Source organism: Gavia stellata, chromosome 24, assembly GCF_030936135.1.
Source record: "Gavia stellata isolate bGavSte3 chromosome 24, bGavSte3.hap2, whole genome shotgun sequence".
Lineage (NCBI taxonomy): Eukaryota > Metazoa > Chordata > Aves > Gaviiformes > Gaviidae > Gavia > Gavia stellata.
In genome coordinates, this window is record NC_082617.1 from 6,673,113 (window position 1) to 6,700,645 (window position 27,533).

A 27,533-nucleotide genomic window follows, 5' to 3' on the forward strand; every position below is an offset into this window, starting at 1 on the left:
CAAATTAAAAAAAAACAGTCAAAAAAAACCCCACATCAAACCTCCCCCCCCCAACCAGTCCAAAGGCACACAAAGTGCAAAACAAGTTGTGGTTTATTCAGAACTCAGGTCATCCAGCAATATTAATGTGCAAAAATAAATTGACATCATCAATCCCCATGCATGAGCTTCTACCCCCAAGCATGCACAGGAGAAGCAAGGGTGGGCAAGGAAAGAGGACACAGACAAGCCACAGGATGTCACACCACCAGGGAACATGCAATAGGGCATAGAGGGGCAAGGAGTTATCATCAGCAGTACAAGCAGCACCCAGAAATGCCATGATTCTGAAAGACAGGAGAGCAGGTGACCCTCCAAGGGGTTAAGTCTGTCAGCCTGTGATCATGTCCCAGCTCAAGTGGGTTTTCAATCCTGTTTTAGCTGCATTTGTCTGTTCAATCAAAATACAAGCTCACAGCCCTCTTTGAAAACCAATTTGTCCCAATGTTCCTTAGTTCCCCTCTTTGCACATTCCAGGAGTCCTTGCCAGCACACCAAAGATCAACTTTTAGCTGAAGGGTTGCTGACTTGCAAGACCTTCCTGCACTTGTGAGATGCTGCAGTGCAGTCTGGCACAGAAGGTTCCTGCTTTTGGAAAAACACTAGTTAGAACACTATCCTCCTAAATATAAGGGCTTGCATGCTTACACCAGCTTTCTGTTGAGTTTGGAGCTACTTTCCATTTAACCAACTGGAAGAAGCTCAGAATCAGGACAGTCAGAACAGCTCTGAACGGCTGCCTTCTCTTCAGCCCTCAACTTTGTCTAATAGTCAAGAGATAGTCAACTGCAAATCTCTTTTCATACAGGAAAGCTGTACTTCTGTAGCACACAACAAACAGATGGGTTTGCCTCCTTCTGTGTTCTTTATTAATAGTCTAATATTATTCCATCTATGCAGATTTATCAAGTGCACATACAAAGATTTCTTCACCATCTGGGGTGAAATGAAATAATTGTGACAGCACACGAACAATAACACACAATAGTTCAGGACAGCAACAAACCAAGGCTACAGGACCGTTAAGCTAATTCAAGAAGTGTTAGCCCAATTGGTCTTCCTTTGAAGAAGCCTTGGAGGACTTTTAGTGAGTTTGAAGGTTTGGTTTTTTGTCATCTGAAAGACAGTATCAGTCCACAACACAGCGGGCTGGGTATTACCTTACAATTAGCATCAGTCCTAAAGTAGCCTTTTCCAGATGCCTCCCCTAATAGCACATGCTCTTGTCCACATCAAGCAGTTAGGGCTATAACATGCAAGATAAATATTGGAAATCAACTAACGCCCCTGTGCAGTTACTATCCCTTTGCCTTATGCCATCAGAATCCATCTTTGCTGGCTGCTATCCTAACGTAGTCTATGGCAGTTACCTTCTACTCTTTCAGCGGGAGATACAGGCAAGATTAAGCTTGCACTACGTGTAGGCATTTGACTTTAAGCATACTAAAACCATCCTTTTATTTTCCAGTACTATTGCTAGATATCTTCATTCAGGCAGTTATTTCTCCTCTCTATTTAACATCTGCCTCCCTGGCCTTTTCCAGGTTTTATTACAGCCATTAGTCTCCTACAGCGTCACTGCTACTATCACCTTCCTTACAGGATGTAACTTGGTTGCATCACCTTGAACATCCTCACAGGGTCCTCTACCACGTCACAGATTAAAATCCACAGAGCAAGTAAGTGACCAGCCACTCTAATGACACGGTCCAATAGAGAAACCGGAATTCAATGCCCTTGGAGTTTTCATGATCCTCTTCCCTCCCCACCCAGAGCAGACATCTCCAGCCAGATACAGAAAGTAGTGTAAGCAATCAAACGCACCAAAATAAAAAAAACCTGCAAGAGAAACAGGCTGGAAAGGAATTACTCTGCCTTGCCACAGCAATCTGGCAACAGCAGGACTCTGCAAGAAATAGATTGAGCAGAGCTCAAAGCATGTCAAAGATGTCTCCTTAACACAGGAATAGAGCTCACCTCCACTTAAGTACAACTAGACCTCATTACCTCAGCTCTCACCTTCGCTCTGAACTCCTATCAATTCTTATCTTCCCTTCCTTCCCAATTTAGGGGTATACATTGGTGAGTCTGGCTGTAACCCTGGAAGAAGGGAATGGTAATTTTCAAGTTCTAAAATAACTCATGAAACAGCCCTTTCCAACTCAGTTTCCAGAACATACTTGTGTTGTGCCACAGACAATGTTTCTGGCCCCTCACTGGTAAGTTTAACACTAATTGCCACATCAGCCTTTTTTTTTTTTTAAGGAGGCATGTGGTGCCCTCTCCTGGAGGAAACCATCTGGGAAACAAACCCACTCCTGCCCCAGCCTCTAAGCAGTATTTGACACCCTCTGTCACTCAGGGCAGTTTCCCTCTCCACCTGCTGCTGCCCTCTGCTAGCCTAAAGCTTCACCTCCTGTGGTTCACAGCATACAAGAAGTATCCACACTACCTCCCACTGAGCATAGTCCATGGAGCGAGAGATCAGCAGGAGAATGATGCAGGGGGTGTAATGCCTGGAAAAGCTTTTCCCCAAGCCTTTTGGGACAGTCATCTTCTGTTGACTCTGAATATCTCTTGCAGAACATCCTGCACCTCAAACTTTTAATTGATTGTTTTGTACATGCTAATGCTTAACATAGCTCTGCAGACAAGATGCAACCTGCAGACCACTCATGCTGTGGGGATGTGAGGTCTTCTTCTGGCTTTTTATCTTTTTCTAGGGTACCTGGATTATTTTTTTTAAGGGGGCCCTAGCAAAAACAAGTAAGAAGTTCCAAATGCACAGGCAGTGGCAGAGCAAACGGGGCTTGCAAAGGGTTTGAGCCACACTAAGGTGAATGCCACTGAGCCAGACAGAGAAAAAGGGCATGCTAGAGTAATCCATGGGATCCCAGCTCACTTCTCAGCTAGAGAGCCCATCAGCTGGTGCACACCTTCCCTTGGCCTGCTTTTAAACTGTTCTTATATCTGCAGGTTGCTGCTCTCCTTTAGATGCATCTTTATATCCATTTTGTCTCACTAGGTTTGCTGGAGTTCCTGGGGCATGTGTGGAGAAACAGCATGGAAGTGTGTGGGAAGGGGGTGGGCGTTGACCTTTCTTTGCATTTTTTGTTTCTTTACCTTTTCGCTACACTTTCTGATGGTGGATGTGAGCTCACTCACTACCATATCCACACACTTCAGACTCGGCTCCTTCAACTTCTGCACCTGCTTTTTCACTATGGCTTCAAAAGCGAGGTCAGGCGTGAAGAGACCCGTTCTGCATGGCAGGGGCAGGGTGGGAAGGAAGCAACGAGGAAGAAGAAAGCGAAGCAGAGAAAGAGCAGGAAGGAGGAGGAAAGAGAAGAAAGGAAAGGGGAAAAGAGAGAAAACACAAGGCAAAATGAGAAGTGAGATTTTGGTTCATTCCATTAGTATATTGAACCAGGTGAGCATTGTTATGGGGCCTGTGCACTGCCAAGTATCAGGAGAGTCTACAGGCAAATGAAAGCAGCAAAGGGGAATGAGGTAGAAGCAGCTGGGCCAGTGAAATGGTGAGCTGTCAAGAACAAGATGAATGGGTGGAACCCCCAGGGATCAAGGGATCTCTTCCTGAAGGAAAGCTTAATTGGATTTTAAGACAAAGCTGCTTGCCACAGTGAGCCACTGCCTCTCTTCCTAGAGGCTCACCATGTCTCATTTCCCTTTGTCTCAGGCATTCCCCTTTCCTTCCCACCACAGTTATCTCCCCTTCATGCTTTCCTTATTCCAGCTGCAGGAAGCCTGAACAGGAGCCAAGCTAAGACTTGCAAAGGTTTGTCACTTGCATCTTGTTTTGACAAAACTGAAGTCGTGTCTCTCAGCTTCAGGGATTCAGACAAACTGCTCCACTTAGAGAGCGTATTTGACCTCACCCACCTTCCCTGCAACATTAACTTCCTCAGTAAGAACAGATGTACCCAGTACTTGCGAAAATGCAAACATGCTGCAGGGCATCCCTAGCTATACAAAGCATTTGCTCTGCCCCAGCTAACCTGTGGCATCAGACCCAATACAGGCCTGCTGAGGTTTATAAGGAAGTACTAATTTCCACTGACACCATCTAAGCGGCCTGTATTCTCAGTGCCTCCACTATGAAAAAGCAGAAAGTCCACAGAAACTGAAGTTACTAAAATATGGCCAAGATTAATCCAATTCAAGACTACTGCACCCAAAAAAGTTTTTCAGCACATCTTTAACACTTTAGAGCTTCTCCCAGAATGCCCTTTGTTATACAATCCGAGTTACTTGTTTTAGCACGGAGCATTACTGCTTTGCAAGTGCTTTCAAGGGGACAATGTCCCTTTGACATGGGAAGGACATACTGCCTTTCTAAAGGTACAGTTAATATTCAAACCTGGGGTGCCTACAGCTAACAACCAATCCAGGGCTAGCTATAAATAACCACCACCTCGTTTAAACCAGTTATTGCCCCCTTCACCTCATCTTTCACACGTCTGTGGATAACACCTGCAAGACCCCAAGCAACACCAGTATTAAAACACTCATCAACGCATATTATAGGACCTACAACTAGTCTGCCTTTTAAGCAGCAAAGAGGTGGAATACGTTACAGGATTCAGCTTCACCCAAGGGTGTCTCTGAAGGTGACAACAATGCCCCTTTTGAGCAAAGCAAAGACATTTCCAGTTAAGTTCACATCCTCTGACTCAGCAGCACTTTCCTATAATCCAGTTACCCTGCTCAGCTCAATATACACCGTTTCCCCCACCAGACTTGGGGGGCCCTGCACAAAAAATTTAAGAAAAATTAGTCCCTTCTAGTACCCGAGTATCAGCTGAATGACAATATTTTGTTTCTTCATATACAAAATTGTAACCATGGCTACCAGAGCCCACACAGAGCAACTAGCACTGAAGTCAACCATCAAATTCTTAGCAGTGCTATCTAAGCTAAAACAGAATGCTTTAATCCTGAACCTGTGACATTTCCCCCCATCCCTGTGGTCCCTTCTCCTTTATTTCCCACCCTGCTGTACCCACCACCTGATCACTTGAGGAACCTGCTGCTGTCAGAACAGATGCTCTGTTTTGAAACTGTCAGTAAGAGAGGAAACAAAAAGAAACAGATGAAGGAAGAGGTGGAAAATGGAGGGAAGGATGCAAAGAGAGAGAATGAATGAGAGATTTTGAATAGCAACTGATGGATGGAGAACAAACCAAGAGAAGCTTCAGAGGGCATGAAAAGGTAGGGCCCTTCTGATCCAGTTAGCAGGCAACTCTGGATACTTGGCAGCCCGAGGGCCTGTGCTTACCTGTCGCCAGGCTCTAATGGCAATTTTCTGGGTGCTCCCCACAGTCACATACCCCAAGAGAGGACAGCAGGACAGAAAAAGGAAGCTCCTCCAGCACTCTAGAAACCTGAGCAATCTCTCACTGCATCCACTTTGCTTTCCCAGTCTGTCCTGGGGGTCAAAGCATGTGCCTGCATGCCTGAGCCCTTCTATAGACGCTCTTGGCCCTAAGGACTAGGCATTTCTGCAAGCAACAGCAAGTATCACCACTTGGGCACCTTTCCCCACCCTTGCAGAGAGCAGGTGTCAGACTCTCCAGACACCTCCTGCAATGCCCATTTACCTGCACCTGAAAAGCCAGTGGTGATTCCAGTCTCCAGTACCCATACCACCATCCTAACTGAGGTGCCTTTTCACCAGCACCTAGCCCTGCCTGAAGCAGCAAGCCATGGCTGAGAGGAATGGCGCAAGTCTTCTTGCTTTGCTGCCTTTCAACCCCAACCTCAGAAACAAAAGCTGCCATACCTAAAGGGCAGAATCAAGGCAGGTTCCCTCCCCCAGCCCCAACAAATACCAGTACGGATCCCGAAGGGCAAAACCTGAAGCCCTCTCTCTCTGAGAGAGCAGCAGGACCTTAGAGGTTGATGGACATGTCTAACTTGCTTCTTCTCAGCCATGTGCTGCTCTTCCAGACCAGGATATGGACCAAGCCAACCAGAAACCAAGCCAAACACCACAGAAACGTTTCCCTGCGATACAGCCCACAGCTATAACTGCTGCAGCCTCTGAAGTTCAGCCCCATATACCCTACCCGCAGCACCCAAAGGCTAGTTTGGGATCAACCCTCTCACTTCTACGAGAACAGAGGAGACAAAATTCAAATCCCCATTTCTAGCTTGAAAAATAAATCCAGATACTAAATTTAAAGTCAAATGTGGCCGTATAAGAGACACCCTTGGTTTTGGAAGGAATCAGGAGTCATGCTACAGACAGAGGGGTAGCAGGGACATCTCCAGCACCCCTCAGCTGTAAAACATTTAGGGAGCAGGGCCATGGCCCACATCCCACAGCGCTTCCCCTCCTGTTTGGCTTGTTGGCTGGATCGCCCCAGGCTGGTACTGCTCAGGTCTAGTCATGCTGAGGAGGTGGTTAGAAACACCAAGTGTGGCTGCAGGCAAGTCTCTGCCCAGGTCACAATGCTGCGCCGAAGCCAGCGAGCAGAGGAAAGTGCCAGCTCCATGCTGCCTCTGGTTACCTTCTTGGTGCACTGTCTAACGGTATTGATTAACTCCGAAATGACCATGTCCACGCATTTCAGGCAAGGTTCTTTAATCTTCTTCACCTGCTTTTTCACAATGGTCTCAAAGGCCATGTCGGGTGTGAAGAGACCGGTTCTAAACACCCAGGGTGGGGACAAGACAAGGCAGGAGGGGGAGAAGGGGCAAGGAGAATGTCACAGCGTTACATACACATCTTGGAGCAGGCATCGCCATCACTGAAACCCGGCACGCGGGGCTGGGGAGTGTCATGTCCCCCAGACAAGCCCTGACTGGAGTCCATGGAAAGTGGGGGTCGCTTGGCACCTCCCAGGAAGGAGGTGCTGAGGGCAAAATGGATCTCAGCTGGACAGCCACAGCCAGGCCACCATTTCACCTCAGCTGCTAGACCTAAGGGTGGCAGGGACTGACCCCTCTGCCGCACATTTGACCTCAGTTGTGCAGCAGATGGAAGACCTTTTCTGAAAGATTTTCTTAGTGATTAGTACATTAATGCAATTGATAAACTTTCTCAAACTCAGCTAGTGATTGAGCAAATGAAAAGAATGAAAATAAATCTGGGTCAGTATTTGTTCACATCCCAGCATGCAGGAAGGGCTCTGACAGGCACCAGACTCAGGGTCTCAGGGCTGTGCTTTCTGACAGCTAAGCTCTACTGAGGGGAACACAAGCGTGTTTGCTACTACGTCCTGGGGCCATTGGGATCCTGGTGATGGGCACCCCAGTGCTCCCTCAGATCTCTAGGGCAGGAGGTGCTCAGCACCAACAACTGTTTTGAACAACTAACTTTTGGTTAGTAGGGAGGCAGAAAGGGAAAACTAATGTTTAAAACTAAGTGAAAGGGTGGTATGGGCTTGAATTCCTCTTTCTATCCTTTCTTTCTTCTGTCAAGACAGAAGGAGGGAGAAAATGTCTAGTCACCAAGGCAGTTTTACCTTTTAGGCTTTTGCAACTTTCACATGGGGAGGCAAAGGAAACTGCCTTGGATGATTGTCCCTACTCCCAGATTCAAGCCACTGGGGTGGTCCAAGGAGGTTATCCCTCCCCTTTGGCCGACCTACCGTACCTCTGAAGTCTTCAACTCCATTCGGAAGGTCTAGAGGTATTTACAAGGCTATGCAGCCAATGGCCTGCCTAGTGCGTGATACGTGCCTGATACCATGGATGTTCTTGATGGCATAGCTAATCTCCCGTCGCAGCTCCTTCTCATCAAACTCCATCTGCAACAAGACAGAATTTTATCAGAAACCGTCTGACACTTATTTGTGCAACCCCAAGATACATAACAGCATGCTTTACAGAGAAGGGTCCCATGCCAGCACTATCATGTGACAGATGAGATATTAGCCCAAGCGTTGGTTACAGAGTCCAGCCGAAAGCTTCTATTGCCAATACAGACATCCTGGACAAATATGAATAGCTAAGGGCCTACATTTATAGATGCCAAGCCCCAGCAGCTCCCAAGGAGCTTCTTAGAGATAAAGCAATAGGACTGAAGTGCTAGATTGCTTTCTAAAACAAACTGTTTTGTCTCCCCGGACTTAGCATGAAGTCTTGGCAGCTGTTTTTTCAGTGAACACCACAAATAGACTTACAATTCACATACAAAGATGTATTATCCAATACAAGGCAGGCTCCTGTATTTCACTAAAAAGGCCTCATCTTCTTCAAATGCCAAAAAAAAGGAAGCAAAATGCAGAAAATCCAGGAGTGGATTAATTTGGCCCTCGAGTCTGTTCCAACCGACATTAAAAAAGATTTTTCCATACCACTTCTGATCAAGTTAGTGTACTTTGCCATCCAAGAAAACTATCATTCAATAAAAATCCTCTTCAACTATTATGACAGTAGAACAGTTTCTACACTGTTCCCACCTCTAGGCCATTGATAGGGGATGGACAGAAGTAATCCCAGGTATATCTACATCCTCTTTCCTGCTTCTTGCATATCCATTAGGGCAACTTTAGGTCTAGTCTAGTGCGCAGGATCAAGGAAGTGCAAGTTTCAGCATCATTCATTCTACGTGAAATTCAGTCAAAGTAGCTTTGACGCAACATATCTGCAAGGACATTCAGTCATTGATTTACTATTGTCTGTGTTACAGGAAGCTATTTTGCACATTTAATTTAGCATTTAGGAATTAAGCTGAAGAAATATTGTAGTTTAACTAAGAGAAAGTTAAGTTCTGTCACAAGGACAGGCACTGAGGGAAAGGTCAGTACTATGGGAAGGCTCCAATACAGGAGACAACAGGAAGTAAAAGGTGATAAAAGGAAAGACATGAAACAAAGTAGTCAAAGGAAAAACGAGATGAAAGATACCAAGAAGAGTAAGGAGACAGGCAGAAGAGGTAACAGGCAACAGGCAAGAAGACAAAGTGGATCTCAGCAGCACAGGGAACCAGTACCTTCACCAGTTCAAAGGGGAAACGCTCATGGAAGATGCGGTTAATCCTAGCTCCTCCTGACAGCTCATAGGTATCAATTTGGTCTCCAGATCCTTCAATGCGTTTCTCAAAGTCCACAGCAAACTGCTGGACCATCCTGAAAGAAGACAAGAGCATGAAGTAGAAGTCATGGCTGAGCAGTCATCTGCAGGGAGGAATGTGCAGCTGAGGCCACTTACTGAAGCAGAGCTTTGGTCTTGCGAGCAGGGTCATCAGGGCGAAAGTTCTTGTACTCCTCCACCTCCTTCTCAATGGAGAGAAGCTGGCTTTGGAGCTTGTTCCGCAGGCCTGGCAGGGTGTCACGGATGTGGTTGGTCAATTGCTGCACAAGAAGAAGGTTTAAGATGATAATAAACCTCTAGGTGGTTACGAGGAAGAGGTTGCTACCTCTGCACCACAAAATAAAGAGGAATGCTCCTCTCTCCGGTGTTCAGTCCTTCTGAGTAGTCCTAATAAAAAGTCTATCCCAGGACAGATACCAGTTATGAGCCGGGTGTATCCTGCCTCCCCAGCTCCTACCTATTGCACCCCTCTATTCTAGACCTTCATTTTACCTTCTAATCTGGTAGAAAACTCCCATTCATACAAGCCTGCTGTCTCCAACCCAAGAATAAGCTTCACATACAAGTATTAGCATTTGCTATTTACACCAGGGTAAAGGCTATTCTATCTTCAGATTAGCACACCACTGACACCCGAGGTGGTGGTTAAGCCCTTTTTCGCCAATAAGGGTGAAAAGGCAAGGTGGAAGGAGCCAAAACCACTGAGATGAGGCTCTAATAAGAGGGTTTCTACAGAGCACAGCTGTGGAAGACTCCAGTTTAAAGATTAATATTTAAATAAGAAGGAAAAAGGACAAAGTAATTCTTCACGTAAGGGATACTCCTTCAAGGGAGCAGAGAGGGAAGCAACAGTAAGTTGCTACTGTATGAAACAGGAAATAAGACAGCCTTAATAGATGGGAAATGACTACCAGTATCACATTTAAATCAATCTTTGCAGCTTACTGTTAGGTACAGAGACCACTAGAAATTTAGAGGGTATCTTTTAGCTTAACCAGAAAGACCTTGCATTCTGGTAGTGTAAATGCCATGAACCAACTATTGATATTGCACCAGTGTCACAGAGGGTAAAGCAGTGCTCTGCCTTTGGTGCGTAAGCTCCATTATTGTCTTTAATGTGTATAATACTGATACAGTGAAACCAGTCAGGCACACTTCACAGGACTTGGCACCAAAATGCCTTTCGTGATGCAGAGGAGGAAGAGTTAACCAATCTTCACAAGCCTCACTGCAGCAAAACAGTTTAAAGTGTTTATCAGTTTGTTGACAAGTTTTAGCTTTTCCTGTACTCTTCCATCTCAGAAGAGCCCTGATGGCCAGCCTAGCCATTCTTGTGACATAGCAGGCAGCAGTTCTTAACTGTTGACAGTACCTGGTTCAATACTTTCTGCAGGTAGGGGGTTCCCATGCGATCAGCCATGTGTCTGTAGGCTGGGTGGGAGAGAAAAAATTTTCTCTCTGCAGCCAGAGCTGCCTGAATGTCCTTCTTGCCATCAATGTCCTTCTGACTTCTGTTGACTACACCAATGTAACCTGCAAGAGTGAGGTTAGAGATCAGATGGTTGCAAGGATGAGAACGTAAACAGGTTTCAGACTGAGAAAGAAGTTCCCCTTTTGCAGTGCTGCCAGCTGGGTAATTCTAGTGGCAAGACATCATTAGGAACCAAGTGGAAAAGTTTAAAACTATAATTTCCTCTGAATGGCCCAGGTTCTGATATTTTGGCATGCAGGACAAAAATGACTATGCAACTGAGAATTAGCTTATTTATTACTGTTCCCCCAATCACAAAGCATACCCTAGTCTCATTCATTTAAGACTCTTCTGTTACAAGTCCTTAGGACAAGTACTCCGCTAGAGCTATACACAGCATGTATCACAGTCCAAAATTATTTCATCTGATATACTATGGCAATCTCATCTAGATAAAAGATGAGGAGAGTCTTTTAGACAGGAGTTCCATTTTTGCAGCTTGCCTTATTAAAAGAAGTAAGGAAAGAGAAAGTAAAGATAAGAGCATAATGCTACGCTTCTGCTAGAACTACATATCAAGGTACAAATACCTAAAAATTCCTATTAACAGCATCACTCATCCCTGCTCCCCAACTTTTCTCAGTTCCAGCTTGGAACAGAGACGGCTTAACCACAAGCTATAACAGATGTTGCAGGAAGGGGATGAGGCCAGGACACCTCACACAGGGAAAAATAGAGGAAGGAGATCATGGACAAAGCATGAGAAACGTACCTCTACGAAGAGGAAGTAATTTATTTTCTAATACATCTCGTGCATCAGTTCCTTCATCCATAAGATCCAGCTTAGTGATGACTCCAATAGTGCGTTGCCCTACGGAAAAAACACAAACATACTTGATCAAGAAAACAAGTCATGTAATAACTTTCTCTGTTCACAGAGCTTATATATTGCTCAGCTTGGCTACTCACGGGGTCTTGAACTCAAACCATGTCCAAGAGGCCATGAGAGTAAAACAGACAATAAATCGAGCTCCATTCTTAATTATATCCTGCTGAAACATGCACATGCTATGCCACAGCAGAGAGGGATTTTAGTGCAGATTTTCCTACTTTTCTCCAGCCAGAATGCAGATGACTAAAGGAAAGGAAATTCTACACCTCTTCAGAAATGGGCTCAGACAAAGGAAGAAAAGGAGAATAACAAAAATTCTATTACAGTAGCTGTTAACACTCACAAACACCTCTCAGAAGAATGCAGGTTGGTGAAGATACAACCTAAGACAACGGACAGCAGCCCACAGCTACTGGGCTAATCACAATCAAAAGATAAAAGGAAAATCAGGCCACTGTCTAGTAATATAATCTAGCAATGTCATGCTAAATCAAGAGATATTTACCCTGAGGATCCACCTCCTTCGCAATCTTCAGGGCATCAGAATTGGCCAAATCGGAGTTGGCTGGGGATACTGCCAGGATGAGGCAATTCTCTTTGGTGACAAACTGCATGAGCATATCTCGGATCTGAAATTCGATGTCAGGGGGCTGGTCGCCTACTGGGACTTTTGTCATACCCGGTAGATCCACCAAGGTCAGGTTCAGGACTAGACATAGGAAACAGGAGATGCCATAAAGGAATGTTGAGGTAGGAATGTTCTGGTCTATGAGAAGTACCTGTAGCTTTATTGCCTCCAATATAGAATAGGCATAACAGATGCACACACAGAAGCACACAGAGCTTTTAGTTCCTTATTGTTACTGCTTAGTAAGAACTAGTTGCTAGTAGTTATTAGGCATGATTGTCAATTATCTCATTACCCTTCCCTTTAAAATCACTTGTTTTCACATGGATTAGGGAAACTGTGCCCTTGAAGTCCTTCCATGTATGCTGCACTGAAGGGGAAGGGATGACTGTACATTTTTTTCACTTCATAACAGACTGGAGAGTCAGAAGAGTTTGTTCCACTCATTAAGAGTTGTCCCCAGTATTGAAGGGCTCAGTCCTGTCACCCTTATTCAAGGCAGGCTCCTGTCAAAGTCAGCTGGGCCTTCTCCTGAAAGACTACAACATGCAGCCCTGTAACTGTTTAATTGTCTTGCTAAGAGAAAAAAAAAAACTAAAAAATCAAGCACAAGTTCAACCCAGCCAAATGCTATGTAGCACTGAGCTGCTGCTTTCCAAAAAATGCCCACACAGCTGTTTACATTCAAAGAGCTGGCAAATTTGAGACCATGCCGCTCCCTTGTTTAAGCGGAATTCTTCCACTGAGATCAGCGGCATATGACATAGACACTATCCAGAGAGAACTATACAAAGTACGTATTTACATGCAAACAGAAGGCAAGTGCTCTTCAAGAAAGCCACTCTCCCCAATAAAGCAGTATCAGAACGCAGGGCGAGGCAGCAGCTCTTCACTGTAAGGCCCATACTGATGGAAAGGAACACCCTCAGGAACAAGTTTCTGCACAGACATCAGTTGTTTCAAGAAGTTCTGTTGGCAGTCAGATACTTCAGCTGGCAGACAAACCCGTTTTAGCAGTATGGCTAAGGCTGGCAGTTTGATACAGCACAACCCAGGCACATAGAGATTAAAGTCAAAACCAAGTGCACTTCCCATTTCATCTCTGTTCTTTGTGTCTTTACTTCATGACAAAGCAACAACCTGCCTCACCTATCTCCTGACTCAGATGCTGCATTAGGACTCACCATGGGGAGAGTAGACTCGAAGATTGATGGGCACTGGGGAAATCCCTTTGTTGGAGCCAGTAACACGATCCGTTTCAGCCTCAATCTCCAAACGGACCTCCTCAAAATCAGTGAATTTCTTTCCTTTGCAGTGTAGGAACTCACCATATTCTATTTAAAGAGAAACAGAGAGTCAGAAATAGTCACTGAAATCAGAGAAACACTCAAAGTGTAATGAAAACATCATGTCCCAAAGCAAAACAAAAACAAAAAACAGTTTAAGGGATGAAGTCTGGCAAGAGCCTTTCCCACTAGGACCTGGCAGGTTGGCATAGAAGTTACTGCGGTCATACTATCTGATAAATGACTGAGAGAATTCAGTTGAGCCCAACATCTTCACAATCCAGCTTTTGTCTCAGCAGAGGTGACATACTCACTTGTCTTCATTCAAGTAATAATCCAGGACTTTCTTTGTTGATACTAAGCAAACTTAGCATGCACCTGCTTCCAGCAGTGGTAACTTCCACAGCTACACTGGAGATACCTTGGTACTTAGGAGAGCTTGGACTAGCTCTGTACTGAAGTGCTGGGCATAAATAATAGTCCCATTACATAATCAGAACAGACTCAAGACAGTCTCAAGAGAGCAAAAAACCACTTCTCTTGACATGGTTTTGAATTGGCTGGTGGTTGGGGTTTTGTGTGTCAGTCCTTGAATAGGCTAGCCAATCCAAGAACCCTCTGTTTCAATTTTAAAAGCCTCCTAAGTCAAATTGTCTCCTTACTGTAGGCAAGAGGACTGACATGGATAGGTCAAGGTCACCTGACAACAGAGGAAGAGTACCTTGAAACATTCACTTGCCAACTCCTGGATGAGATCTTAACTTATGTTAAGGGGAACGGTACCAAAAATATCCTGCAAGTAAGTAGCAAAACCAGTGAACTACCCAGAAGATCAGCCACAGAACTCTGTAGTTTTTCTTATTCAGATCCTAGTGTTCTCACACTGAATTTTCAGTACATTAAATCATCTTGGCCCCTTATTTCAGTAGATTATCAGCAGAGTTGTCTGGCTTTTAGGTCTTACCCACTCCTAAGAGTCACAGCTGCATAGGCAAAGGAAAACTGTCATAAGAGTATGCATGGAGCCTTGCCTAATAAATTAAAACAGCTGAAAAACAGCTGCAGGTCATTTTTACTGGGGAAAATTCTCATTTATTTTTTTCACACTGAGCAGTGCCACTGATCAAGTAAGACCTTTCTTGACTAAGACAGTGATCCAGCTGGACACACAGGGAAGGTAGCTCACATACCTGTGCTGGAGTTTACCAGCTGCAGGACCAGCGGGCGTCTGGTTACAATGCCAGATCCACGTGGCAGAAAGTCCCTGAAATTAAACAGGAAGTTTCAGATGAGTGAATGATTGTTTCCTTCCCTTTTCAGAGCTTTTCTGCTTCCACAAGCATTCATGGATTCTAACAGCAAGTCTCAGCCATGGGCACAAAAAAGTTTAAGACACCAAAACCAAGTGCTTCTCCTCAAGGAGGATAAGAGCTTCTGAAGAAGCCTATACTTGCAGCACATCCCCTCTAATCCTGTCTGAAACAGCTACAGCTCCATCAGCTCATCTTCCAAGCTAACTAACAAGCCCGTTTAATACAGCTGTCTGTACTTTGGAAAAAGTTAATCTCTTCCATCAGAAAGAAAAGAGAAGTTGAAGCAGAGTCTGAAAACTAGTGTGCCTCCTTTTGACAAAATACAGTTACCCAAACTACAACAAAAATCACTCATACTCTGCAGTTTGGGGCTTGAGAGGACACCACATTGTTCCAGCGTGCAAACACCATATGATACATCGGAAAGAAAAAACAGCAGCCAAAGCTTGCCTCCACCCAGGGTTTCTCCTGGCTAACTACTCAAGACATAAGTATTGCCAAGGCAAAAGTAGCAGCAGCTTCCTTCTATATTCACAAGAATCCTGAATTTTTGTGTACATCAAGTCATTTCAAAGGAAGGAAGCCTTTCATTATCCTTCTCCAAATGCTGACTTAGCAGCCACAGCCCACAAGTTCTCCTTTGCTTTTTCTTTTTCCAAATCTAAGTGCTATGAGCAAAGCTAGGCATGCTCACTGCATCTGCCGATGACCTTGCTAGTTTGTGGCCTGGTTTTCCAGTACTGAGCTGTTCACATGGCTCTTTGAGAGCCTCTGAGCATTTTGAAAATATGATCTATTGCTTCCTTGCTGAGTGGGAGAAGCATGACTTCAAAATATGGTTCCTACAGCATTAATATAGTTTTTTTTGTTAAAGTAAGTCCTACCTACATTGCTGGGATTCTGGCACACAATCCTCCCTCCCTTGATAGCTGTGGCAATGAATAATTTTGCTAATTCAGTAGTGACTAACTACTCTGGTGAATGAGAAATCCAGGGCTCTCCATTTTGAGCATCTTGCTCTCAGTCCTGCATGAGCTTAACACCGACAAAGGACGTGAAGATGAGGAATGAGCTTTTGCTTTGACACATCAGACAAGGACTTGAGCAGTTTTGTTTTAGGCTCCTGGTTTGGCCACTAATTTCCTATGTAATCCTATGCAAGTTATTCTACTTCTCTGTATTTCCCTTTCCTCAGCTATAAAAGTAATTCTCCATCTGTGGGGCTGTCAGAATAACTTGAAACTACTCTGCAGTTTTTTTTATATTATAAAGTGAAGGGAGGGTAAGGAGGCATCCTACAATCTCTAACACCTCAAATAAAACTCCCTTCTATAAATTACTAAGTCTGGAGTAATGGGACCTCTGGTACAACTCTACCAGTTAAAAATAAGACTGTAACCCATTCTCATTATTTCAGACTTTCCAGAAGTATAAAGAGTTAACCAGGGTTTGTCTTTCATTTGTTTTTCAATTAATATAGCTCCAGTTTTTCCATTCCAGTGGGATTAACCCTGGAATCCTTGAGGCATTGCATCACTCTAGCAGCTTTCCGCTGTCTCAGCTCCATTCCTATAGATGTCTGTCATCAATATGTGAAAAAGTCCTACCCTAGCATTAGTTTTTAAGCTTAATCAATCCATCTGAGCTGCACTGACTTATTCTGAACTTACTGTACCTGAGAAAAAGGTATCCTATTACTATAGATTACCTTTCTAGCACACTGAGACAATACTGTAGTTATTGATATCCAACTTGCAGTATCAAATCCTGCCTTACTGTCGGAAAAGCACCACTTGCTTTTACAAGCATGAGCTCTCTAGGAATTAAGATTCCACTCATATTGTGCTCCGTGTTCTCCTGAAGCTTTCTGCTTTGGCCAAAATACCGATTTCTCTGCTGTCCTTGTCACAGCTACTAAGGCAAAAACTCAGGACAAAGGTAGGTAGAAAACCTATGTAGCATGTGGTTTCAGCATTATAAAAAAAGCGATCCAATAACTGAAGTAGTGTTTTTTCCCTTGGAATAGCCTGGGAGCTAAGTCCTCATAGAAGACAAGACAACAAATCCATTAGCCTAATTTAGTCACCTAAATCAACAATCTTAATGCTGCTTTAGTTCTGAGTGAAAATATGTGCAATCTGATACCTAATATCAGCAAATTAATGTGTGTTCTTATGCACAAAATATTGGGAGGTACATGCAGTTCAACTTTTAAAGTTTTCTCTACGCTTGACTCCTATCAGGAGTTACAGCCAAAAAGCTTTATAAAAACCCCACAATTGATGTAGTATCACCCCATTGTATCCATATCATCTCCTATTTTTCTTCATTTCCTTTCTCTCTAAAGTCTCTTGGACAAACTCCTTCCTCCTCCTGCTCCCGCTAAGCTTTTCAAGTCATAGACACTAGAAGCATGGATTAGTAAATTCTGCGGCAAGCTGGCTGGGTGCCAAGAAGGCGGCGGTGTACGGGAGTCTCGCCTGCCCTCTTGCAGTAGGCATAATAAATTGCTTCTGTAAATACACTACACCAGAGCGTGCGTGGCATGGACAACATGCCCAGCATAGTTTGAGTCCACTTCGAAGCCAGGGGAAAGACCTACACATACACACCCCTATTGCTCCGGGAAGAGGAGCACAGAGTGATGAAATCAGGGAAACAATACATGAGATAACAACCACATGCCAGATGAATTGGGCAGACACGAGCAGAAGGGTTAGATAAACTGGCTTATTCAATTCCAGCACAGGAGACGTACAGTAGCAAGGCTGGGGCAGCAAATGGAAAGATGGAATAAGTCTTCAGAGACTCCAAGTGCTGGAACAGTGAGGGCAGCAGGGATTCCACTTGTAAGACAAGGCAGCTTCTAGCATGACATCAAAAGTGGCCTCATTACATACATCACTGTACAAGACTTTGCGCCTGAAATATGTTATTCGGTTAGGTTGAGGGCACCAACCCCCTGTTCTCCTCCTTCACTTTGTATCTTAAGAACTGAAAATTACTTTTTTGTTGCTTTGTTTGTAACATGTAGAAGTGGCATGACAACATTTGATTTCCTATGCTTTTAAGCAGGAACACCACACTGTGCCACTTCTTCAGGCTAGGCTTCATCCAGAAAACACAGCAAAGTAGCGGCTAAAACAGAGAAAAGCTGTATTCAGGGAATATAAATACTTAATTTGCTTGTATCTTTTTTACTTCACTATTGACTCAAAATTCCCTATCAAGATATTGAGGTATCAGTTCTAGCAATGCAATTCCAAGCATTTTATCAGAGTTGGAAAACTAGGCTCAGATCAGCTACATTCCCGAAACCGTCAGTTATTGGAAGACTTATTTATACATCTTTCTAACAGTAGTTAATGAAAGATGAGTGTGAAAGAGCATATTGAACTAAGTAAATTCTTGATCAGACCAGTGATAGATCTCCTCTTCTAAACCAAGACAACAAAAAGAACCAAGGATGCAAATCCTGATGGTTCTTAGGCTGAAAAAGGTTCAAGAAGGGAAGTGATCTGAAAAGGCATTTATTGTTATATTTTGCATTGCTCACTTCTGAAGTGCCTACGCATGTTCTCGACTAGCTTCACAGCTACCTCAGGGCGAACCCAATCACATCACCCCTTCCAGCCTTACTCCTATTTTAGTATGCAGAGCTGCATTAAAGTACAGATTTGGGCTGAAAGCTGCATTAGTAATGCAATAGTAATAAAATATTTGAGGGATGGAAAACAATCCAGCAGTTACTGTAGAGGCAACATTTGAATAAAATCCAAACACGTTGGAAACATACTCAGGCAATCTTGATGTCATGCAACAATACATTTATAATCAGGACACTGGGGACTTGGTGTTTCCCTACTAGTTTAAATTAAAACCAGACACACTATACGAAAAACCTCCATGCATTAGGTATCTCGGAATCCTACAGAACAAAAAGGTGCTATTAATGACAGAAAAAGCACATTTGCTCTACAAACAAGTTTCAGAGTTCGTTTAATGACTTGCACAGTACAGAGGATTAGAAGTTAAAGGTAACATGGACCAAAGACGTTTCCCCCTAGACTACTTGTAAGACACAGGCGACAGGCAAACTGCTTGTATAATTCAACATATATAGTATGGGAAGGGAAGAAAACGTTGATAGATGCAGTCAAAAAAATAAGACAGATACCTATATGAAAAGTTTGGGACTTCCTGAAGAGGCACACATTGAAACTATCAGACAAGTTGCTTATGTTTATTCATTGCTACTACATTGAAGAAAATGTGACTGTCTCCATTAAAAGAAGAGACTTGCATGAGCTGGTTTTCTGCAGTAGGGCCACATTTGTTCCTAGAGAACACAGAATTTGCTAGTCAAAAAAATACTTGTTTATTCCTTTGGTCAAACAACTGATTTCGATCTGATGTTTTCTTGTTAAACAAGAGTTGATAACTAGATCTTTGGAGGAGGAACTAGTCTTCCAGCATCTCAGTGATCATTAGAGGCATATTGTGCATGGTTCACCTGCTTTGTTAGAATAAATGCTCTCACACCTGATAAACACAAGAAAAAAGCAATTGCATGAGCAAGCCTGTCCCTTTGACCTTTGCTAGAAGTGGCTTAAGTCACTGTTTTAGGTTTGTGCTCTAGGGCTTAGAGATTCCCTGTAACAGTTACAGTGACATTTAATTCCAGCACTATAGCATCTGCAGCTAACTCACCTGTAATCTTGTAGCTGTGCCATTCTGTAGTGGCAAGCATATCTTCCTAACAGTGAAGGAAAGTAACATACAAACAGCATCCCTGCGTATCAGCTCACACTGCAACTGCTTCTCAATAGATACTCTTCCACTGCAAGCATGAGCATTGTGCATTCCCTCCTTCCATCAAATTCAGGTGGAAAAGCACCTCTTCTGGCCATCTCCTTTGCATTGCATATAGACATCATCTACTTCTTTTGCAGCTCATTGCTTTAACAACAGAGGCCCCCTGAGGTTTGTCAAAAGATCATTATGTACTGACCAAGAAATTAAATTCCAGCTATAAACACACCTATGAGAGGAGACTGCATTAATGCAGATCTTCAGAGACAGACCCAACAGAAACACTTTCTTATCGGTCATATGCTCTAGAAACCTTAATATGGTCGGACAAGAAGACTTACTGCAATCCTTTATGTGGCACTACAAATGCATTTTTATGAGCCCAGCTCTGATCTCAGCAAGAACTCAATTTCAGAACAGAAAGATATATAGAAAATACACACACAAGGAAACACAAGAACATTTGTCAGTTCACAGGACAGGCAGCTAGGACTCCTGGACTATAAAATTATTTTTGCCCCTGGTTTATTGAGCCTCATGAACAAGGTACTCTTTGTACCGCAGAATTAAAGCGGTTTTGCACCTTCTCCATCCACTGGTAATCTGTATTTCTGAAAGGAGTTTGAGTCAAAGTTTTTTCATGCATGATTTTAGTCTTCACTGAAGTTGCAACAAGTCATTGGCAGTCAACAACACAACCGAGTCCCTGGTACTATCTCTTGTTCTAAATGGAAAAGACACCAAATGCTTCTACCGCCACTTACTTTCCCTTCTTCCAGGGAAGCTGGAAGGCTTGCAAAGCTGTTTGTAGAGGGCTTTGAAATAAGAGTCTAGCCCTTGTCTAGATATACCAATATACCATCCTTGCAGTTTATTGTTTGTCAGTCCTTTGAGATTCTTGGATTAAAATGCACTAGAGAAGGTAAAGCCTCAATTAAAAAGCCAAAACTGCAGCTTATGAAGAAATAAAGCAGTTCCAAAGAATAGAAGAGTGAACACCACCATCTGATCATTTAATTTCAATTTGATTTCTTATTAAACATCTACAGACAAATAGGGTATTAAGCGATGTGATTAATCCTCAGTTTGGATTATATTATAGTTTCAGAAAATTAAGATTCACACACCCTCCACAATTTCACATAGCTGTTTCTGATTTTTAAATCCAGTATTTGTTAACTCATGTGTTCTAGTGGTGCCCAGGGACAGCAATTCAATCAGAACTGCACTGCACAAAGCTCTATGCCAATATACAGCAAGAAATACCTGCCCCTATGGATTTTACTATCTGGTTACACAGTTCGGACCTGCTCCTGGCTTAAGCTTCAAACTACCTTCATTTCATCTGTCAAGTTTTATAGTTGATTATTCATCATTCACACACATCCAGATCAAGTGTTCTTCATTAGCTCACTATGGCACAATGCATTACAAGAATCCCAGGACAGTCTAGGGGTATCGGTACCTTTGACATATGACTCTTCTGATCATTGCCCTGAATGGCAACACTGACATCTTCATACAGGCTGCATTCTATGAACAGCTTAGAGATATCTCTAAATAGCACTTCATCTCACAGCACAACAGCTATGTTTTCAAACACATTCTTAATCCAGCACGTGTCTCAAATGAATCCTTAAAACACAGGTTGACACCTCAGCAACACATTACCCACAGAGTATCTGCAAGGCTAAAAATATTACTATTAATCTTATTGCCTGCTAAAACAAACACCTCAGAAATGGTAGTAGCTTTCCACTTCTTAGAGACTAACTCAAGCATGGTGCTCCTTCGTAACAGACATCATCTAGTTCTACCAGAAGGTAGAAGCCTGATGCAGGAACCACCCTTGAGAGCACCTTCCTGGTCTGATCTTTCAAGTGACATACAAGTACATTCATAAGCAATTCCGTAACTCAGACATGAGGCAAGAACAAGGACAAATTTGTTCTTTCCTCTACCACCCAGTAGGTTAGCCAGAGGGCTGCATTACAGATTTAGACTTTCCTTTCCTGCCGACTTTGTGGCCTCTATGAGCTCTTATCTTCCCTCAACCGAAGTGCTTCTCAAACAAAAAAGCTAAGACAGGCCAACATGAACAGCAAGCATTTAAAAGCAGGTGTATTACAAACACAAGTGCCCATCAACCTGTTATTTTAACTGTTTTTCTCTGCCCTTAGCTTTCATCTTCCTTTCACGGTGCATCATGTGAGCTCGGACACCAGTGCTACAGACTCATAATCACATGGTAAGTCTCATTCCTAGATAGCCACATTTTTTTTCCATTAAGGTTAGCACTTTTAGACTCAGAAGTTTAAGGCAGGGGATGTGTGTTATTTATCTGCCAACCTCCGCAGCACAACAGTGTGCCTAGCCTTGACCCACTGTGAAAGAGAGCAATTCCCTAAGCACTTGGTATAGTATCATTTCTTAGGGTGTAATTGGTACTGGTCACACAATGGATACATATAGAAATAAAGATCTACTGTAAGTACACCACATTCCAGCATACTGGCAATATTATTGTGCACAATGATTCATTATTCAAGAACACAATCGTGAAAAATAAAGACAGGCAATAGTTCATGAGCATCATCATAATATACATGTTAGCAGAAACAAAAAAAAATACAGAGAAGGCTTCCCACTGCCTTGTACCTTGAGTTCCTATTTACAGTAGCGCAAAGGGAGGTTAACACTATTGTGCTGACTTGGAACACTTACAATTGCTTTCTTAAGTAGTTCTGGCACTCAGCACCTCCAACACCTAGCCACTTCTCCCCAGCACAGGTCTCCAGATCAGTAGCCAAGAAGGGCCAAGCAGACCTCTTCTCAAGTTTCGGAGTTTGCTGTACATAAAGTGAGTTCCCAGAGACTGTCTTACAAAGTTCACAGGTGCTGTCTGAGCAGGGCAAAGCACAAATGCTAGTGTAAGCTGGACCCATTTATAGCATACTACTGGATAATTTGCAAATAAGAGTCAGAGGCAATAGATGATGAACTAGAAAGTGACTGAAGTTTGCACCTTCTCCTATTCCCCTATCTGCCTTGAGTTCTTCTACTTCTTTGCATTGTATTGCAGTTGATACCAGCACAGGTCCTCAGCAACTGTGAGGTGTATTCTGTATGAGATGCCTTTATTAAGGTTTTATGCTAAGACTGAGGCACTGTGGTCTTCAAACATGAAAGGACAGCAACTATGCTAATTCACTGTAAGAAAAAAAAATAAATGTAGAAAGAGGTTGTATTACATGTTCACACACACATCCTGCTCCAGGACTGACATTATGATTTTTACCACAAGAACCACTTTTCTGTTTTACTTCCTCTGCCCCTTTTACAACTGACCAGGATGTGTGGTGTTCCAAAGCTCTCTTGCATTTTTTCCCATGCTGTCCTCTCACTTTATTCAAAGTAAGAAAAAACCAGTAGTATATTCAGAGTTAACATATGAACTAAATAAAGCTACATAAGAAACCTATATTTACTGCAAAAGGCAACATTTCAAAACCATAATAACTCCATATCACAGGCTTTGCCAAAAAGACAGGAAACCTTTCAGGAGACTGCCCCCTCCAAGAGAATCCACCTCCATAGAAAACTGCATGGCTGGCTGTTTGAAAGCCTACATACAGTAAGTTTGGAGAATCAAATCCAGCTCCTCATGAACAAGCATAATGGTGGGGTTTGTTTCACTGACATTTGGGACTAAACAATGTGCCATGGAGAGACAGAAGCTGAATGAGCATCCATCACAGCCATAGGGCTTGTCTTCTCGTTGTGGGACACAGCACAGTTACTTGGCCACTGATCTAGATACACAGAGGTGACAGTCTCCAGCGCTGTTCCCTGTGTCATGTTCTTGGTAATTTCTGGTAGAGCATAGATCTTTTCTTTCCTACAGAACAGGATAAAGCCTTTTGTTACTGAAATGCATTGTCATATTTATGTGCTCTTGTGGGTCGCTGGGAGGACCCGCATGCCTTGAACATGAAGTGTTAATCAAAAATGTGCTTCCCCCACTCAGAACACATTTGTTGAGTCAAGTGTGGGCTGAGGGGGCTCACACAACTAGAGAGGTGATAGGCCCTGTGCAACGTTCTCTTGCATCACTGATACTTTAGCTACAGCGGCCATGTTCAGACTTCAGCCTGCAGCACCTTTATAAACACTGCTAAAGCAAAAAGGAAAGTGCACAGCAATTTTTACATGAACGCTTGCTTAGAAACAGCTCTCTCCTACACCTCCCAGAGCGCACTAAATTCTGCTTTTCTGGCTTATCTCTGACTACACAGACTGGTTCCCAGGAGTCATTGCAGTCAGTGCCTTTCTGATTTACTCTTTCCACATCTCCCTTCTTTGTATCTCACTCGGCCCCTCTCCTGCACATGCCTCTATGCAGGTCTCTGGAAGCAGTGGGATAAAATAAAAAGGTTTTCTATTGTTTATTTTGATTTGAATCCTTTGGGCTGATTTTTCTGTTTCACACTCCACTAGCTTCAGTGTACATCAAAATCTGGAAGATGGCTGTATGTATTATGCCAAGTCATGGCTGCAGCAGAGCCTCTGTGCACAAGTTAATCTGATGTAGAATTACAGAGCTTCATGACTGTACTGCTTCCACAGGGCAAGAGACATCCAAGGAGGTCAGAAGCATTCTTACACTTTAGGTATTACACTTCTATTCAATGGCCTGGGGACCTGCCAGCCTGCAGAGTAAACCGGCACAGCCCAGAGTTTGCCTCAGGGATTTCTGCTGCTGTATGTCTACAGTAATTCCAAGGAAGCCAGTATACCCTAGCTTTATGCTTGGTAGACCTTGCAGCAGGATCTGGCCTGACTTTCAAGGTGCACTATATATATTTTTAGATGACCTGCAAGTAAGGCAGAAATGTTGCTACATTCTTCTGATGCACCCCTGCAAACGTATAATAAGGGTTAACGCATCTAATCAACTCACTGGCTGTGTTACAAAGCATAAAGCAAGAATTTCTGATAGAACTGCACTCCGTCCCTAACTCAGTTTACATAACATGTACTGAAGTCCCTCTCTACAGTGAAGGGAGACAGAAGTCAAGCAAATGGAGTTTCTCTCCATTAGAGAAAGTTACACAGCTCCTGCGCTACATTTGTAGGAGGGGAAGAAGAGAACAGACCTTGGGAAGAGGCTCAAACATGCACAGGCATTACCATTTTTGCCAGTTTTCCATGGTCTGCTTTCCTTCTATGCAGAAATCCAAGCTTCCCCTCTCAGAGTCATTGCTGGGGCCTAGATGGGCAAGTACCTTTAGGACATGAGAGCCTGAATTAGAGGTGTTGGTCAGCCCCTTTTGAAGAATCAGCACTAGGATCTTGCACAAGGGCACAGGGTCCATTCAAACAGACTCAGTACTACAGACCACTAGGAAGATATGGGTTTTATGAAGTACTGTTCTTATTTGAACCTGTTGATCAAGGTTTGTAGTCATGCTTTGATTGCTCCTCTAGTATCACATGACTAACTTTCTTTTTAGAAAAAAGGTTTTAAAATCATTGCCCCCAGTCATAGGACTTCAGGTGCTGGGACTTTCTGAAAGCAGTACACCAAATATAACGGGACATACAATAATTTCATCAGCAAGCAACACTTGAAGCCTCTCTGAAAGATCTCAGCTTCCCCCAGTCCTTGCCGATACCACAAATAGTTCTCAGCTCTTGCCTAGAAGAAGGTGTGCTGAAGTATGAGCACAGTTCATCACCTTAGCCATCCTAATTGAAAAGTCATGCGGGATACACAGTCACAGCTGCCTGTACTATAATGCAGGCCTCTCTGGCTATGAGAATTAACCAAGGTTAATTTTTTTGCTTTTAAGTGCCATGGAGGGCTGTGACCCTGGGAATCCTGGCACACAACAGCAGTGCCTTGTGTCATCCCTGCTGAGGAAGCCTGCAATGGGAGCAGATTGGATCCATGTGCTTCTCTCCCTAGTTGTGATCACCGACTGGATAGATAATCTCTTCATGGGCTGCTGCTCTACAATTGCAGTGCAGCAACCAATCCAATCTGAGAGCCAGAACCAGGCCCAGGGGGATAATTCCCCTCCTACTTCCCTACAACATGGTGAAATCTGCTTGTTTCCATAGAAACAAATCAGTTTGATGTCCACACAGCTCCTGCATCCCTCACTGCTGTGCATCAGCCCCAAGCTGCTGAGGCTGAGAGATTTTAAGCAAGTGTCTACAGCTATAGATCAAGAGTTTGCAGGAGAAACAAGAGGCAATCCTGGCATACAAAACCAACCACCTCACCTGAGATGTCATTTGCTTCAGTTCATCTCTGCTGTAAGAGAATTAATCAGGAATATCCTTCCCCTCCTCCATTTTGAGCATTGACTTATCTGCCAGATCCCTCCCTGTTATCTTCCTGCAGATGGGTTAGCCCAGAATACGTGAGGACACAGAACACAGATGGGAGAGGAAAACAGGGCACTCCAACTCCTCAAGTGCACTTGTGAGCCAATTTCCTCTTTGTATTTTTGCAGGTAAAAACTGTAAAGGGATCTTCTTGTTTCAAACTCTTCATTTTACTGTGGAGGATTATTTAGAAAGTGGTACAGCCTACAGTGCATTGCCTGATCTCAAAAAGTCACTGCCCATTATAGCAAATGCCGCACTGACTCTAGGCTGCAGCACTGGGGAAGGAAAGAGTCTTGAGAGAGTAGAAAATTGCAGCACTGCTGCTGTGCAGCTTCCTCTGGGATCTTTTGGGTAAATGAAGTCCTGGATCTTGCTTGCAGCCTTGGGATATTCAAGGTAAAGAATAACACAGCACTGATTCTACATGACAGTATCAGGAACTCAAGGGAATAAACAGCCTGGTGTATCCTGAATGGATGTGGCAGTAAGGATTACACATTCATGGAAAATGGAGCTGTGATTTGAAGAATTACAATTCCAGGAGAAAGAAAACAAAGCTGATTTCACTCATTTAAAAGAGCAAACATAACACCAGATCTGTGTAGTAATACCAGGATTCAGCGAAAAAGCAACCACAGTACTGCCTGGGTCCAGAGGTCTCCAGAGCCACAGGTATAATAGATGTTGCACTAGCATGATATATTCTCTACCCCAGAAGCTGTAAACCAGACCTTTTGTCTGCCTTGCTGAATTTTCACCATCATAGCATGAAAGCAAGTTTTCCTTTTGCTCCCTCCACAGCATATATACCTTGGCAAAAAGGTCAGGTAGATTTTATCTCCAGAACCTCCCTGCAACTTCCAGTCTCCAAGAGGACAATATCAGGCATCAACAACACCCTAGAGCATCAAATTAGTCCAGTCCTGATGGCAGTAGTGAAGAAACACTGTTTTTTATGGCCATAAAGGTAAACCCATGACCCAGCATCTTTGCTTGTCTCTTTCTCAAGCCGCACTGATCTGTCATAATACTGCAGTAACACTGCTCTGCTTTGGTACAAACAAATCTACTGACAAATCCTCGCTTTGCCATAACAGAAGGGTTGCAGCCCTGAAAAACATGACCTGTACAGCACCTGCAACTTGAGCCGGGAGAAAACAAAAGGACAAGCTGTACACTAAAACTCTGGGACAGGAATGACTGATGGGAAAGCACAGCCACAATAACACCCAAGGATTAATGTATGCTAAGATCCATGAGCAACAGGATGACCTTGCTATTTCCCACCACCAGCATCTTAATCTGTCCTAGCTCTCTGGAGTCAGGCTGTAGCTGAGTCTAGACTAAAGGCTGTCCAGCAGTAAAGGCTCTCCTGTGTTCAGGGACACCACTAGGCTGTGCAGCAGTAACTAATATTCAAGCTATTCATCATATGGAGCCTCTGGATAAAAAGGGGTTTATCCCCCTTTTGCCCTTCTCTCCTTCAGAAAAGGAAACGAAGTACAACGGTAGACTTGAAGATACCAAAAAACTCATGGTCAGTATCATCTTAGATTTCTTGTCAAAACAACCACCACCTCTGGGGTCCTGGTATTTGCTGCAAGACCTATAAGAACAAACATAGCTCAAGGCACAT

At 43.5% G+C, this 27,533-nt stretch overlaps 1 protein-coding gene across 9 annotated transcripts in view; it reads right to left on the bottom strand.

Moving 5' to 3' along the window:
* DNM1 (dynamin 1) overlaps positions 1-27,533 on the bottom strand; it is a 69,182-nt gene that overhangs the window by 30,043 nt on the left and 11,606 nt on the right. For 7 of the 9 annotated variants that reach the window (XM_059828981.1, XM_059828978.1, XM_059828976.1 and 4 more), the window contains exons 2-10: positions 14,567-14,640; positions 13,275-13,424; positions 11,968-12,171; positions 11,343-11,441; positions 10,472-10,632; positions 9,217-9,359; positions 8,999-9,134; positions 7,744-7,811; positions 6,570-6,708 (exon numbers count right to left, since the gene is read on the bottom strand). In XM_059828981.1, coding sequence (XP_059684964.1) covers positions 6,570-6,708; positions 7,744-7,811; positions 8,999-9,134; positions 9,217-9,359; positions 10,472-10,632; positions 11,343-11,441; positions 11,968-12,171; positions 13,275-13,424; positions 14,567-14,640 — 1,174 coding nt within the window. Of the gene's footprint in view, positions 1-3,162; positions 3,302-6,569; positions 6,709-7,743; positions 7,812-8,998; positions 9,135-9,216; positions 9,360-10,471; positions 10,633-11,342; positions 11,442-11,967; positions 12,172-13,274; positions 13,425-14,566; positions 14,641-27,533 lie in introns of all 9 variants that reach the window. The other 2 variants (XM_059828982.1, XM_059828984.1) reach the window with 1 other exon arrangement.